General features: G+C 45.0%; 1 protein-coding gene across 2 annotated transcripts in view; it reads left to right on the top strand.

Annotated features, from left to right (window-relative positions):
• LOC309847012 (transducin-like enhancer protein 1) overlaps window positions 1–16,115 on the top strand; it is an 86,499-nt gene extending 70,384 nt beyond the window's left edge. For both annotated transcript variants that reach the window (XM_082696716.1, XM_082696715.1), the window contains exons 15-20: window positions 6,954–7,203; window positions 9,137–9,384; window positions 12,467–12,614; window positions 14,272–14,422; window positions 15,316–15,392; window positions 15,539–16,115. In XM_082696716.1, the coding sequence (XP_082552842.1) occupies window positions 6,954–7,203; window positions 9,137–9,384; window positions 12,467–12,614; window positions 14,272–14,422; window positions 15,316–15,392; window positions 15,539–15,646 (982 nt within the window). In that variant the 3' untranslated portion in view covers window positions 15,647–16,115. The remainder of the gene's footprint in view (window positions 1–6,953; window positions 7,204–9,136; window positions 9,385–12,466; window positions 12,615–14,271; window positions 14,423–15,315; window positions 15,393–15,538) is intronic.
• Window positions 16,116–16,900: the final 785 nt, after the last annotated feature.

The following is a 16,900-nucleotide window of genomic DNA, read 5'->3' as shown; positions in this document are numbered from 1 at the left end:
TTTCAGTTTATCAGATGTAAGTGTGCTTTGCTTCTTTCTTGCTCACATAATGTTTGTTTGCCTGTACTGGTTGGCTCTTTTGCTAGAATTTTCAAATTGAGCTTTAAAAGGGTTGTATTTTAAACTTTCCTTTGTTTTACTTTTTATCCAGGAATCTCTCCAGTTTTAATCTTTGTCCTGCGTGGGGGCCTTGTTGCTGCCCAGCATAAGCCTTTATCTTTTTTTAAAGATTTTATTTATGAGAGAGAGAGCACGAGTAGGGGCAGAGGGAGCCTGACATGGGACTCGATCCTAGGACCCCAGATCATGACCTGACCCAGAGGCAGACACAACCAACTGAGTCACCCAGGTGCCCCACAGGTTTTCAGACATTTAGTTGGTAGAGGAAGTAGGGCCTAGAATTCAGAATCATAAATACTAACTCTGCTAGAGAACCTCCTAGAATATCAACTAGACCATCTCCTGTTTTCTCTGGAGAATTTTCTGGAGTAATTTTCTTTTAAAGTCCATTTTAAAAGGTTCTGCATTTGCCTTTTCAAAAAATGGGAATAGTCAGGTGTACGTTAAAGTCATGAATAAGAAAAACACAGAGTCTTCCGTCTTAATGCTTTAAGTTCTCGCCTTATAATCTAATTGTTACTAAAGCCCTACATTCACGTAGATATGCTATCTTCCAAATAGGGTCAGAATTTTGTGCCCCAATCTGTATATTTGCTGTTTGGAAAAATGCCGGGATACCAAACTGGAAAAATCCTGTGTTTTATAGATGTTATGAGTTAGATATGCAGACCTGAAGAAATGTTAAAGGTAAAGTTATGTCGGCAGTGAAGGAGATTTTACCATAAATAGAGGAATTGTATTCCCAAGGACCTGTTTTCTTTTGCTGAAATCTTAGAATAATATGACTCTGATTTCCTTGCAACCTCACACCCCAGTCCCCCGCCACCACCTTCATTATACTAGTTCTTGAAGCAAAGAGTATCCTCCACAATCATAAATTACATTCTTCTCATCTACCTTAGGATGGCCCTGATGCCCCAGGCCTCAAAGCCTCTGGGGCCAGGACTCTCTAATGAAGTGCCCTGATGACATTGACACAAGAAGATTTCTCTTGTGTAGGCTACCTGTCTTCATCCTGATGGGCACGTGTTTTCCCTCTCGAGAAGATGATAATGCCCAGTGTAGTGCCAGTGGGAAGCTAGGGTGAAGATCAAGAGCTCTACTTTTGTGGCAGGCCTGCCCTTGATGCCCTGAACTTGAATCATGGGCCTTCCACTTACTAGCCAAGTGGGCCAGTGACCCTCCCCTGCGCTGCTGCTGCTTCTCTCCAAATAATAAGAGATTAAGAGCTACCTCCTGACACGAGAACCAGAGGTTGAATCTATGTTGTGTGTCGTGCTTTTCTCAAAGTACTTTCTTATGCAGCTTCATTTACACCACACCTCCGCAGTCGTGTTTAGTGGGCAAGTTTTCTAAGGGCATGTTGTAAATATAGGGATGAGGCACAAGTAAGTTACCTATGCCCCCACATCTTATTAGTGACTAGCTGAACCTCTAATCTGGGTCTCCTCACTTTTTTTTTTTTTTTTTTAACTCTTTGGTATGCTTTTAAGCTGCCAGCACAGGGTCATGCTTTTCTGCCTGTAACCTGTGGAAGCTTCTGGAAGGGTCCCATGTCCATTGGGCTCTGCTGACTTGGGGAAGGGCCATGGATATCACTCCATCACTGTGGTTGCTTTCACTGCCTTTTGTTTTGGTCCAAATAGGCTCTCTAGGGACCAGTTTCCGCCCTCGGGAATGTTGGTACTGTCTCTTTGTGACATTTGATAGGACAACTGGAAATTTCTTGGGGATAGTTGGCTGGCACAACCCAGGTGGTTAGAGGACCCTCTACTTTCTTGCAGCTTACTCTCCTTGCCAGAGCGACCTTCTGTGCCTCTATTTCTAAGTGAGTAGGGTACGATGATGAGGTGTTGAGATTCAGGTACTGAGTGCCAGCCACCTGGCGAAGTCAGCCCACCTTTCTCTGAAAACTCTGCTGTGGCAAGACACCGAATGAGAAGTGTAAACACGTGCAGCCATCCACAGCGTGATACGTGCCATAGCCGAGACTTAGAGGAAGAGCCAGCGCCCTGGAAAAGAATTGTCCCTCCTGGGGAGGTTGTGGCAGACTGAGAAGGAGAACAAGTGACAAGCACTAAGGAGGGAGGCGGTGCTATTCCAGGCCAGAGGGAACAGTTTGTGCACAACTTGGGAGACGTGACAGCGTGTGGTATTTTAGGGGACTGGCCCGTCATCCCATGTGGCAGGGAGTTTCGGATGCAGGACGGTCACATGAACTGAGGCCTAGCCATATCGTGAAGGGCTTGGCGAGCCCCGAAGAGCACGTGAGGGTTTCTGACAAGATTGGATTTTTGATACTTGTTAAGACAGCACGAGCTTCCCCATCGAGAGTGCCAAGTCCACAGGCGGCGGGGTCTTGGCTGCAGCCATGATCTCCGGGGCCATGGTTCTTCATCACCATTTACTGGATCCCACGGCTGCTGTTCCTGTCTATTTCCAGCAAACCGACGACTCTGTAAACACCTGTTTTCCGTTGGCCACAGAGCACAGCACAGTTTTATTAGCACCAGTCTGCTAGGAAGAAAAACAACCTGCTTCTCCAAAGCGTAGTCTTGTTTTCTAGCTTGCCGCTGTCCCCAAGAGGCTTCCTGGGGTGGAGGGGGCTGCTGGGGACTCCCTCCTTTGAATTTCTTCACCTCTGCTGTGTGCCCAATAAAGAAAGTGTCCTCAGCTCCAAAAGAGTTTGATTTCATTTAGTTTTTACATCTGTGCTGTCCAGGGGGCTTTACTCTTTTCAGTTCTCCAACCAGATTTCGGAATTTGGTCCTGATCAGCGGGCACTCGTGCAGAAAGCTGGGTTGGGTCAGGGGCTGAGTTCTCCGAGACTTTCTTGGGTGCAGGTGGGTGGCCCCAGCAGTGTTGCCCCAATGAGGGTGCGAGGAACTCACCCTTCTGCCTCACAGTTTGCCACGGTCCTAGCTACGTGTCCTCTTCTCCTCTTTGCCAAGGGCTGTCTCTCTACTCTCGCCCGTCAGGATCTATGGATTTCCTTTGCCTTGTCATTGCCACAGGCTTTCCTGCTGCAGACGCCGGCACCTTCCTCCCTTTCTGCATTCCTGGTCCCCACACTCGCCCACTGGTTGATAAGAGAGCCCTTGATTCAGCATACCCTCACTTTACTCTTTTTAAATCATGTGTGTTTGATACCGATGCTCCCATTCTCTGAAGGCCCTGTAGGTGTGGAGCATGGTGTTCAGTGTTTAATGGTTTTGCAGCTCTTTTCACCCTTAGAGCAACTCCTGCATCCCTCATACTTGGTGATATGTCTGTCTTGTGGATCAGGAATGGACATGCTAATAGGCTGCAGATAGGCCAGGAAGGATGGCCATAGTGAGGCCAGCGAGCCAGGCGTCTCCCATCCATTTAACACCTGAGTCTGGGCTCTGACCAGGCCGTGGACCTCGTCTACTCAATCATCGGTCAGGAGCCCTCTCAACTTTTCCTTGAGCAAACAAATTTCAGCTTTTAAAATTGAGATAGACATACGGAAAAGTGTGTGAATCGTGTATATAGCTAAGTGTTTCACTGTAGAAGCCCCTCTTGGGTCCTCTCCAGTAGCTGAACCACCCCCCTCTGGCTTAACATCACAGATGAATTCTGCCCATGTTTGAAATTCTATAAATCCAGTCATTCCATATGCATTCTTCAGTGGCCGGCCTCTTTCTGAATTTAGGCTTGGGAGATATTTATAAATCCTCGCTCCGTGTTTATAAATTCCCCTTCCTGGTTGATCTTACTTTTCCTAGCTCTTCAATAAGTAGAGGACCTCCTGTTTCCTTCTGGGATGTCTGTAACGTCGTTATGATATGCCATCAGTGGGGCCTTTGCTCAATGATATGCTTGTACTTCCTGTAGGTATATAACTAATTCCAGACTCTCGTCGGCTCCCTTGGTTTTTCCTTCCAGTGGATCCCTCTTTGAGACCCATCAGCCCTTTGTGTCGTTCTGGTTTGTTCATTTGATTAGGCTCTCCAGCACCGCAGGCGGCACCAGCTTCCTGTGAGGCCCCCTGTGACTGATGTATTAACATCCATGTGCATTTCCCCGGGGACCCAGAAATGTTCCCAGCTTCTGGCAGCAGTTCACTGCTCTGTGAATCAATTTTAAATTGCCTCGGTATGATGATCACAGACCTCCTGTGTGTTTAAAGGAGACACCTGGGAGAGAGACGAGTCTCTTCCAAAAATGGGTGTATAGCTCTCTGTCTACACTTTGTGCATCTGTTTTAATCTGGAACGCTGAACTCCATAAAAAGAGGGGTTCCAAGTGATACAAGGTAAAATTTTCTTCCCCTAAAACTCCAGAATTGCTAAAAGGGTGCCTGATGGGGAGTTTGCCTATCTGGAGGCGCCCATCGTGATTTATATAAGGCCGATGGAGGAACGGACCTTCACATGTGCCATTATTCTCACACAGAGAGCTTTAATAGGCAAGTTCTCTCCCCACATCAGGCACTGTTCTAACCAAATACATTCCATTTGATTGTTTCATGAAAACGCTCTGGTCATTTCTCCAGCTTTACCTAGTTCTTTTAGTTCTTTGTCATTTTCAGACCCAGCTTAGGGGGTCACATAATTGCTACTGGACCTTGAAGAATTCTTCTAGAACATGAATAGAGTTAAACTCCAGTTCTTATGGTGGTCCCGTCTTCAAGGGCCATACAGTGCTATTTGATTCCAGCTCCGAATATCCCATAATAAATGGCATAGGTTCTGTTAACTCCAGTGCACATGTATTAAAATCATGTGGGCTTGAGATGTTACTAAGGACTCCAAAGGGTACTGTTGCATAAAAAACAGAGGACTCAGTGGCTTGTTTTCTTGTAAAGGCTTTGACCTATAGTTGTTCTATATGCATATTTATTTTCTAGGACATTCTATAGGGTTCCCATTATGTGCTCAATTATCCAATTAAGAGTAATGTTAAGGAATTGGTCCAGCTAACCACATAATATTAGTTGCTGGAACCAGTTTGTCAGGAAATAACATAAAATATTTAAGATCGTATCTTGGTTTGGGGAAGGGGAAGTTCTCTCTCAAGCCTTTATGTATTTGATATTTTCCTTTCATAGAGCAAAAATAATAGCATATATTTTCTTCTCAAGCTTAGGGAAGTACATGGGTTTTATGTGCAAGCAGGTTGGAAACCTGATATCCTGTGTCAGTTTTCTGTTTTGTGCATGCTAAGTTATTTTACAAAATTTGAGTTAGCATTAAAATGAATGAGTTCTGTGTTAATACCCATAGTCTTCAGATCTGTAAAGGGACTGCAAGGTGCCAATGACAAGTTCCAGAAAGGGCCCAGACTTATCCCAGAGGTCCCAGGAAGGAGGAAACTCTACATAGTTCATTTGTTATATAAGCAGACCTATAGAAAAGGCTTCATGTTGAACTACTAAAATGCCTAGTGATGCTTCAGAGAAGAATAAAATGAAAGCAGTGCTCTTCAAAATCCATAAATCCATCTGTTTGGATGTTGGGGGTAGATATTAGCACTTCTATATCTTTCACCCTCTAAAGTATCTTTTCTTTGTGCATGTTTTATAATGTGTGTGATATATTAGTGCTTGGAGTTTAAATCATTAGATTTTAAGGCAGAAAATATGCTTTAAGATTTCGGGGTAGAAACAAGAATGTTCTAGGATTAGGTTTGTTCGTATTGAACAGGGGAGGAAAACAAGATCTTAAAGTAACATTAAAAGTTTATTTCTCTCTCCCGTAAAAGATACCGGCTGTCGGCAGCCCAGGGCAGGTATCACAGCCCCATAGTGTCACCAGGGCCTCTGCATCCTATCTTTGGGTTCTACTTCCTTCAGCAATTGATTCCCAACTTCAGAGTTAGCTGTGGCTTCCCAAGGGCTGGTGGAGCTCTCATTACTTTGCTCACAGTTAACAGCAGTAGGAAGAAGTGAGAAGAGAGGGCAGGCAGGAACCCCAGTGCACCCCCCTTAAAATTCTTTTTCTTTTAATTAATAAACTTTACTTTTTAGAGCAGTTCTGTGTTCATAGCAAAATTGAGCCAAAAGTACACAGAGCTTCTACATCCCCCAGAGCCACTTTCTGGGAAGTTATGAGCTTAATGCCACCCCGCAGCTCATGTATGTTGAGCCTTGTACGTCTCAGTGGTGAGAATGTGGTAAAGCTGGGGAGAGAAGCAAAGAGTAGCTTTGCTGATTAGATGAAGTGGGTTCATGGCCAAGGGAGATATGGAGATTGTCAAGGAGAAAAGTTGAAATCTATCACCAACCTATTTGATATAGGAGAATCTTTTATTATTTTCTCTTGATTATGCCAAAGAGAATAAATTGAAGCCTGAAACTGGTGCATTTAGAAAACTGCTTTTGTTTGTCGGTGTTGAAATACACTGTTTACTATGTGAGTTCTTAAGGGCTTCTTAAGAAGTTCTTAAGGGCTTCGTTCTGAAGCATAAAAAATAATCATTTAAAATTATGCTAGGAAATCATACAATTTCACAAGGTACATGGAGGGAGGTATTTTATGTTAATTTGGAAGCGTAGTTAGCATTTTATATGTGATTGGAAGGAATGCCTTATGGAATGGTTAGGCACAATTGAAAAATAATTAAATATTTAAAAAATAAAGTTCAATGTACCTGTCCTTTGGTACTCTCTAGACTTCTGTCAAGTATTTTAAATTTGCTCCTTTGGTAAATACTTCAGCTTCTATTGATTCCAAGAAAATCCTCAGGAAAATTGTTCCCTTCTTTGTCCTCCTCATAGATGCTGCTGAGCTAATGGCCAACTGCTTTATGATAAATGTTTTCTCTGTCTCCTCTCCTGTCTTTCTCTCCAACCGTCCCCTTTCCAAAAGTGCATACTCCTTCCACGTCACCGCAGACGGCCAGATGCAGCCTGTCCCTTTCCCCCCCGACGCCCTCATCGGACCCGGAATCCCCCGGCACGCGCGCCAGATCAACACCCTGAACCACGGGGAGGTGGTGTGCGCGGTGACCATCAGCAACCCCACGAGACACGTGTACACGGGCGGCAAGGGCTGCGTCAAGGTCTGGGACATCAGCCACCCCGGCAACAAGAGCCCCGTCTCTCAGCTCGACTGTCTGGTGAGCGAACAGGAACTGGCGCACGAGGGTAATGTCTCCCTGGAGACTCAATAAGGAAATGGCTGTTTGGGCCTGGGTTTTATTCCCATTATGAGGAAATGGAAGCCCTTTCTGTTTCCTGCGTTAGCTGTGTAGCCCCCCCGCCCCCACCCCTCTCCCTGAAATGTTGAAGGCTTCATTTGTTGCTCTTTGGGTGGTTAAATCCCAGAGTTGGGGGACTTCTTTTAAAAAATATTTTACAGTGGTTTACAGAAGCTGTCCTTGTTTGAGTGTGTATTCAAAAGGGGGTTTCCCATTTAATGCATGCAAGCACAGCGAGGCCTGGACTCTGAGCCCTGCAATCCACTCAACTTTTAATTTCCCTGCAGCCTTCGGATAAATATTGAATAGTAAACATTTGATAACATGGCATAAAAAAAGTATTCTGAACAGGGTCTGTGTTTTCAGGGAGACCTGGGAGGGCTGGCTGGGTTTTATTACCTTAGCTTCAGGAAAGGTTAACAGATCACGGTGCCAGAAAACGGGGTGGCCGCCAGCAAAATGGGAATGCTGAGAAAGCTTTCCCGGAGCACTCTACTTCATCAGCCTGCTCCCAGGGTAGGAGAATACGGCTTTGCATTTTTCAGGATCACAGAACATGTTGGTACATGTTCTGATCTCTATAAACTGTGAGCCCAGATTTTACAGCCCATGTACCACTGGCCTTAAACAGAATCAGGGCCACCTCACCCCCGATACGGAGCCTGCCCACACTCTGCTGTGGCAGCGGGTGTGGTTTACCCACTGCCTGCCCAGCCACTGCCGAGGATTCTGGAGCCAGAGGTTTCAAAAAGAAGAACAGCAGTGTTCTTTGAAATACAACAGCTTTTTTTCTCTAGTAGTTATTGATTTGCTTTTTAATCAGATAACTTTAAAAGATCTCCATTAATGTAATTTCAACATGTTTCAACATAGGCCGACATTCTATAATAGTAAGACTATTTTGTGACCCTCCTCACCTTTGTTGAAATTTACGTGCTTAAAGTTTTTTCTCATCTTTGAATAATAGGCCATGTCCAAAGCATAGGGAAAACTTCAGTTCTATTTTGGTTGAAGGATAGAAATTATTTCTTTAAGGGAGGGGAGGGTCATTTTAGGTCCTACCTTTCTCTTTCTTTCTTTTTAAGAGGTGGGGCTGGACAGAGGGAGAGGGAACAAGTCTTCAGCAGGCTCCATGCCCAGCAGCGGGGCCCGATGCCAGGGCTTGATCCCACAACCCTGAGATCGTGACCTGAGCCGAAATCAAGAGTCAGACACTTAACTGACCGAGCAACCCACATGCCCCTCCCACCTTCCTTTTTAAATATGTGCTGGTTTTGATAGAGAGATGCCCTCTTTTATCAATTTCTTTGCACCGAGAGGCTTGAATATGGCAGCAGCCCTGTTACCCCTTGAGGAAGCAGCTCTGTTAAAGTCCTAAGAAGGATCCCGTGACTAATGAAGAGTCAGCACAAGCCTTAGGTAGAGATTCAAAAGTAATGAAAACCAGAACGTAGGCCGCAGGTCTGCGTTTTCCAAATAGTGAATAAGGGAGGGTGATGAGGTCAGAGATTTATAAACTAGCTTTGAAAAGTGGTTTCTTCACAGAGAAGTGTGTGCACACACACCTCGCATCTGCTGATCATTTCGATTCTTTCTACTCAGCAGGAAACTGGATGTCAGGAAAAGTTCCATCTAAGTGTTTGCCCATGAGCGAGCCTTGGAGTTTGTTTTGTTGACTGTTTCAAAGGGGAAAGTTACAACTGGATCTCAGTCTTTGCTACAGAACTCTTGCCCTGCTGGTGTCTGTGAAATACCACTTTTCCAAGTCAAAAATCAAGATAGCAGCTAGAGAGCATGGTATTGTTATTGCTTGATCATGCATCATAGCAATGGAGCTATGTTTATTTCACAGAACAGGGATAACTACATCCGTTCCTGCAAATTGCTCCCTGATGGTTGTACCCTCATCGTGGGAGGGGAGGCCAGCACTCTGTCCATCTGGGACCTAGCGGCTCCGACCCCACGCATCAAGGCAGAGCTGACGTCCTCGGCCCCCGCGTGCTATGCCCTGGCCATCAGCCCCGACTCCAAGGTCTGCTTCTCGTGCTGCAGTGACGGTAACATCGCTGTCTGGGACCTGCACAACCAGACGCTGGTGAGGTGAGCATCTCTGGTTTTCTATGGTGAGGGTTCCCTCCTTGGGTACCTGGGCCTGAAGGCCTCCTGCTTCTCAGGCTTCACACAGGCCCTCAGCGCATGGGAAGAGCCTCCTGTGTGCTGGTCTTAGAGCACTAGGTATTGGGAGTGTGAAGACAAAACTGATGCTGCCCTCTGGGGGGCTTACAGCCTTGCTGCCATGCTCGGTATCCTCCAGACTTTCTATTACCTCTCTAACATCCCCATTCTCTAGCCACTTACAGATGCTGGACTTATTCAAAAAATATTCCTGACTTTTGCCAAGGGGCAGCAAACCTACCATGGATTACATGGTGGTACAGAGGGTCCTGGATACTAGGTACTTTTGGCTTTGGCTAGAACCTTGTTGGGGTAACAGGAACAGAGTGATAAAGGATAACAGAAAATCCACAAAAGGACATTAGAAGAGGAGATTCCAGAAGTGCCTGGATGGCTCAAGATGCCTTCAGCTTAGGTCATGATCTCAAGGTCCTGTGATCAGGCCGAGAGTCTGGCTCCCTGCTCAGTGGGAACCCTGCTGCCTCCTCTCCCTCTGCCTGCTGCTCCCCCTGCTTGTGAGTGCATGCTCTCTGTCAAATAAGTGATTTTTTTATTTTAAGAGGGAGATTCTGTGAACTTCACCCACAAAATTGTTTTAAAGTATGCATGTTTCTCACTTATTAAAACAGTGTCGTTCCAACCAGGAATGAGCCTGCCTTCCTGTAGTCTGTCCTCTTAACTGTGGTGACAGCCACAGTCCTGCCACCTATGTGTCTCTCCTTGGTTCTGACCAGCTCCTTCCCTCTGTTGAAGTCAGAGTCCACACCAGAGATGCTATAGAACAGTCTTTACAAAGGGAAGCACTAGTTAAACATCCCAGGTAAACCTGGCTTGTGTTCAACCTTTTCGTTCCCTATTTTCTTTGCTCAGTAATGCTCTTTGTTTATGGTGTGGTGGTAGGCTGGTGGATGATTTAGCAGGGCTCCTTTGATGCTTTGGGTTCCTGTGCCAGAGCGAAGGGATGGATTTTCGAAGTCCTAGCAGCTTAGTCTCCCTCCAAACCTTCTCCATAGGAATCCAGTCAGTGTCACCAAGTCAGGCTCTGTCCCTGCGTGTGGCTGATTCTGTTGCTGTTGTTTTCTCTAGTCATGCTCTGGGCAGCTCAGAATGAGCAGAATGGACACAAGTAGATAGAGCAGACAGTCCCTTCAAACTTTTAGCCTAGCCAGTGTTTTTTCTTTTCTTTCTTCTTTAAAAAACAAAAAAATTACTCAATAAATAGCACTTTCAAAATTTTTATTCTAAGGGATTTTTAAATATTAATCCTTTTAATCCTTATAACATCTGCATTGCTGTTATCCCAATTTTATAGGTAAGGAACCTGAGGCAGAGAAAGGTTAAGTCTGCCTGCCTGGCTCACACAGTCAGGTGCCGGGGAGACAAGATGCCGCGCAGCCATGCTGTTCTCATGTCTGTGCTCTGAATTCCTGCTCTCTTTCAGCCCCCGGGAGTAAACACCTGCTGGATATAATGGGGTAGTGCTTTACGAATTTCTTGCTCACTTTGGGTTGGCCATGTGTGGCTAACAGCTGCTCTGTGTGAGAGGGTGTCATAGAGTCTGCTGAATATCTTGGTATCGACCGAGACCCAGCACGGTCAGCACCTCCCTTCTAGGAACCTGAGAGTAGCACCAAGATTTGTGGACGGAGGTTGGAGGAGCACCCACCAGGCGGCTCAAGTCTGTAGAGAAAACCATTTTTAGTCAAGGAGTAAAAGTTTGAGGAAGGAGTAGTAGAACTTTCAAAAGATGGGTCTGGGACTTCAGTAGTCCTGTGTGACTTGTGAGGAGTCTTAGAGGAAAGTGGGGCTGGTTGGGGTATGTGTGCATGGGATGGGGTGGGAACAGTCAGGTGCGTAAGGGGGAGAGGACTAAGACGGACATTCAGAATAATTTTTAGAGGAATAGTTTTTGAAGCAATAGTTGTCATCTTGTCTCAGAATTCATGGCAAGTGCTGCTTTTGTCTTGTCTTCCACGCTCTTCAAATTCTAAGCTCAGTTTAAAAGTTTGGAGTTCTGTGGGAACAATAAAGTGAGGGGAACTTAGAGGAAGAACAGACCTAGAAACTTCGGGCGTTGAAATTCCCGAGCCATTCTCATGCATCCCCTCTGGTTCACTATAGTGATTGGGCCTGTTCTGGTCACGTCCCTGCTGGCTCCCTCTTGGCAATCAAAACTGGGTCTGGATCCACAGATCACCAACCTTGCGGTGGTTCACCTTAGCCTCTCCCTCAGCAAACCACCCGCCTTTGGCCTGGCAGAGCATCTGTGCTCTGTTGGTTAATTGGTTTTGGTAGTGTTGTTTGACTAAAGCACCAGAGTTCCCTGGAAGAGAACAACCTTGTGCTCCACTTCAAGGCAGGGTCCCTGCTGAGGTGCCCATGGGTCAGCCTCAGCAATTAGCTTTGTCTCATGCTGGCCCTTGAGTCAGGAGGCCAACATGACCCTTTGTCTCTGGGAGTCCAGATTTCCTAATACAGGACTGTTTCTAATCCAGAAAGCAAGGTTGAGTAAATATGTGAGCTCATGCTTTGTTGCCATGTAGGTCATCACCCTATGGATTCACTCATGGAAAAGTAAGTGCTTCTGGACCCCGAGCTCCTAATGTTGTGCTGTAGGCCTACATCTTTCTTTACACAATATACTCGGGATTCTGTGTGTTTGTCCTTTTTTTGGGTTTTTTTTTCCTTTAACACTCAAACACTATTCCAGACCTGGGAGGAATTTTCCCTTCCAGACGATTTGTAAGAAGAGCTATAAGAGCGTATTTAAGTTCTCCCGTGTGATGACCTACAATGGCATTCCACATCTTTAGCACTTGGACCACGAAAAAAGAAAAGGAAAATCTGCAGGTGCTGTTTCCTCCTCAGGGGAAGGTTAGTGTGATCTTGCACATCAGCAGACACTGAAGAGATGACACACACACACTGAGTCCAAAACTAACAACACAACAGTGTTTACCTTGAGCTCTGGCAGGAAATCATTATTCAGTCTGGTTTGTTTTATCAGGCAATTCCAGGGCCACACAGACGGGGCCAGCTGTATTGACATTTCTAACGACGGCACCAAGCTCTGGACGGGCGGCCTGGACAACACGGTCAGGTCCTGGGACCTACGCGAGGGGCGGCAGCTGCAGCAGCACGACTTCACCTCACAGGTGACGAGCTCCCCCCACCCCACCCCCACCCTGGGAATCTCTGAGCTGGTCTGCTTCTCCCTCCCTTTATACCCCACCATAGTAAGAAAAAGGCACCAGTCGTGACTTTGAGATGCCGATTTAAAACAAACAGAAACAACCCCCACGGACAGACAGGCAACATCCCTGAAATGTTTAGAGTGGTTTCTAAAACCCTATTGATTAAGACCTGTTACTTTTATTTATGGACGAGTTCACCGAAGGAACTCGTCCAGTGAAGAACCTGTGGTTTGACCTGTTGGAACATATTCCCACCATCCAATGTGGGGGTGAGAGAGGATTATTTGATTCACATATAAAAAGACAGCTTGAAAAATAGGCAGGGTTATCACAAGGAGTCGAGAAAAATCACAACAGCTCTGAAAGTTAATTCATTTCCCTTGCATCGGGGAGCTTAAAAAAATGCAGTCATATCTCTGTGGATGCCCATTTTATTATGCATCCCTGGGAAAAGGGACTCGTGGCTGACTAGATTGATGGAGGTTTGAAATGATATGAAATGGCAACTTCGTGGGTTGTGGGGATGAGTTAGATGGTGAGCGTCTGAATCTAGACTTGTTTGGGGAAAGACAGTTCCATTTTAAGTGTTTTCTGTGGGTGGAATTGTTCTTTTGATCATTACTTGTGTACAGCTACGCATATTACTAAATTTCATGTTCCTGTTAATCTTTTGTGGAGTTTCTTAGAGTCTTACTCATTCCAGCCCTTTTCCCAGTATGAGTTAGGGTACTGTTTACAGTCTGCCTTAAAAAAAAAAAAAAAAAAAATTTATGGAACATTTCAAGTGTACACGAGTACAGAGACTGTCATTGCATATTTCGAAGTACAGAGAAGTGTCCAATAAAGCCCACTTGCCCATCACCCAGCTTTACAGTTGTGAACCCATGACCTGTCTCCCGTATCATTCCTGCCCCCAAACACTGGATTGTTTTAAAGTAAACCCCAGACATACGTCATCTCATCACAAGCATTTCAGTTAGTATCTGCAGAAGACAAGGATCACATTAAAACATACATATACACACAAATTTCATATTATTATTATTATTATTATTTTAATTTTTATTTATTTATTTGACAGAGATCACAAGTAGGCAGAGAGGCAGGCAGAGAGAGAGAGGAGGAAGCAGGCTCCCTGGCAAGCAGAGAGCCCGATGTGGGGCTCGATCCCAGGACCCCGGGATCATGACCTGAGCTGAAGGCAGAGGCTTTAACCCACTGAGCCACCCAGGTGCCCCACAAATGTCATATTATTAAGAATAATTTCTTGGGGCACCTGGCTGGCTCAGTTGGTAGAGCATGTGGGTCTTGATCTCAGAGCCATGAGTTTGAGCCCACATTGGGGGTAGAGATGACTTAAATAAGTAAACTTCAAAAAGTATTAAAAGAATAATTTCATCACATGTGATGTATGTATTCCAAGCTTTCTGTTTGTTTTCATAAAGGTGTTTAACACTTGGCTGGTCTGTGTTGGGTCTCTTATCCTGTGGACTTTACTGCAATCCAGAGTTTGCAGATTACATCCCCCTCTTCTTGCTGTTTTACCCATTTCTTGTTGCCATTTCACTTCTCGGTTTATTGGGCAAAATCACCAGCAAGCCTGTTCTGCTTCCTACAGATCTTCTCCCTTGGATACTGCCCAACTGGGGAGTGGCTGGCCGTGGGCATGGAGAGTAGCAATGTGGAAGTTCTTCACGTGAATAAGCCTGACAAGTACCAGCTGCATCTCCATGAGAGCTGTGTGCTGTCCCTAAAATTTGCTTATTGTGGTGAGTTGAGCTGAAAGGAAACTGGAGGATGCCAATGGCCGCAATGGAAAATACTTCTAAAAAAAAAATACAGTAGAGATCACGTCTGGAAAAAATGTTCTCTGAGCAGCTGGATGCAGTAATTCTGCTGTCTTAATATGTCCCTCAGAGCATCGTGATGTCCGTTTCAGCCTGTTTTCCTAATGTGAGAAAAGTCAGCAGGGGATACAGTTGCCTAATACAAGATTTTGACACAGATTTATTTTTTTTTCTTAAGCGCAGAGGTGGAGGGCAATTAGTTACCACTCTGTAGGGGGGCAAGGTTTTTAGAAGCCTGGGGCAGCCATGTTGGAAGTCGTTATGGACTGAGCAGGATAGGGAACTAGGATCAGAGAAGGGCATATTCCGCTTGCCCCACAATGTTCTACTCTGCAGTGAAGATGAAGAGAGAAGTTCATGTGGAGTCAAATATTTATCTCGAGATGGATGGAGGGATGAGTAGCTGTTAGTCACTGAGCACATTCTGTGTGCCATATATCATGTCTGGCATTTTTCTTAAGTTTGTCGTTTAATCCTTCCTAGTCCCATTTCATTGTGAGGAAACGGACTACAAGGTCAGCAGCTTTATCGATTCACTATTTGAGGACCCACTGTGTGCTGGATGTGATCCTGTCTAAAGTGTATCCGGTGGCTTGTGGGGCTGACATGGTCCCTGCCACTGCTTAGACAAAAGCCAAGACCACAGATGGTTCACAGTGGAGCCTGGATTTAAAACCTGCTCTCTCTACTCCCATCCTAGCCAAGTGCTTAGACATAATAGTTCGTGATTAGAAATGCTCTGAGTTTGATGAAGTCCAGGTTGCTAAGGAGGGATTTTAATCTTGTTTACCTCCATGTTCCTTTGCGAACTCTAGGTAAATGGTTTGTGAGTACTGGCAAAGACAACCTTCTCAATGCATGGCGGACCCCCTACGGAGCTAGTATATTCCAGGTAAGTAGATCAGCGCTCCTTGCCCAGAATGACCGTTTGATTGGGGCATTCTCCAGGACTCCAGAAGTGAAGGCACCTCAGGGAGGAGCAGGGGCCCTGAGCATCTCTGTTCCCATTAAAACTGCGCCCATTGTTTTCTCTTCCAGTCCAAAGAGTCCTCGTCCGTGCTTAGCTGTGACATCTCTGTGGATGATAAGTACATAGTCACTGGCTCAGGGGACAAGAAGGCTACAGTCTATGAAGTCATCTACTGAAAACATGATGTGGTATAACATTTATAGTTGAATCGGGCCAAAATGTTTTGAGAATTTGTAGAAATAGAAAAGTTGTAACTTTAAAAGGAAAAAGAAAGCCACGAAAACCTGTTTCCAAACCTTGACATGAAACTACTTTGAGTCTACAGAGAGGAGGCGACGAGTCTATCAGCTGAAGGTCACCTATCTACCTAGACCAAACGGAGCACTGAGGCAGAATGGACAGAGGGGCCAAGGGGTGTAGGCAGAGCCTGTTCCTGTCTGTCTGTGTGATCTGCCGAGATTACCTTCCTGTTCCTTGCGGTTCCCCTCACATTCTGTGCTTTGTAGAGCAGTGCTGTCTCCAATGAACTTGTTTCCTGGTTTTGCATCTTGTGAAATGTTTTTTTGTATTTTTGTTGAAGGTTAAACATTTGTATAAATTGTAAATATATTTGGTTTATTACAGTAAAGGCTTTAGTACCAATAAGTGGTTTTCCTTTTCCTTCTCTGTTGTTTTTATCAAAGCTTTGGGATCACTCATGTGGGTTTTGTAAGCAGAGTCCACACATTTGCAGAGGAATTTGAAGCAGGCCCTTCTGAATTTGCAAATAGATTTGGTTGTGGACGCGCACTGCATTGGAACCTAATCAACACCTCTAAGTTAGTGGGAACTCAAGACTAGGAATAGTCAGTACTTGAAGGTTTACTAATGACACTTTCATTTGGGAAGCTAAAATAACTTCATCAAGATTCATGTTTTTTTAAAGATCTCCTGTGATTGGAGGTCACAAATTAAAGCTCTGCTTTTTCTTGGTGTTTCACTGGGAGACAGAATATTCTCTTCTCTAGGAGAGTCCAGCATCTTCAAATCTTTATTGTCTCCCTTCGCAAGCATCACTTCTCAAGACATGTGGGTGACTTGTGTTCAGTGTTAAGATAGATGATGTCCACAAAGCTGTGGAATTCATTAACCTGTAAAAAAAAAAAAAAAAAAAAGGTGAGATGCCAACTGGTTTTGTCTCATTAATACTTAATCTATTATAAGAGTTGACCTGAGCCAGTCACGCCCAGCACTGAGCCCCATTCTTCTCATTAAGGTGTTCCCCGGAGCTTCTTGCCATTGCGATCTCTCATTAGTCCAGTCTTCCTCTTGGCGGACAAGCTTGTATTAATTTGATTAGATGAAACCCATAACCCTGGGCTTTTAATAAGTTGACCATGCATGTTTCAAGGCTATATGGCTCATTTCTTCGTATACCTATTATTAACTGC

Source organism: Mustela nivalis (assembly GCF_964662115.1).
Source record: "Mustela nivalis genome assembly, chromosome: 13".
Classification (NCBI taxonomy): Eukaryota; Metazoa; Chordata; class Mammalia; order Carnivora; family Mustelidae; genus Mustela; species Mustela nivalis.
The sequence above is the reverse complement of the archived record's forward strand: the minus strand, read 5'-3'. Positions and strand labels throughout refer to the sequence as shown.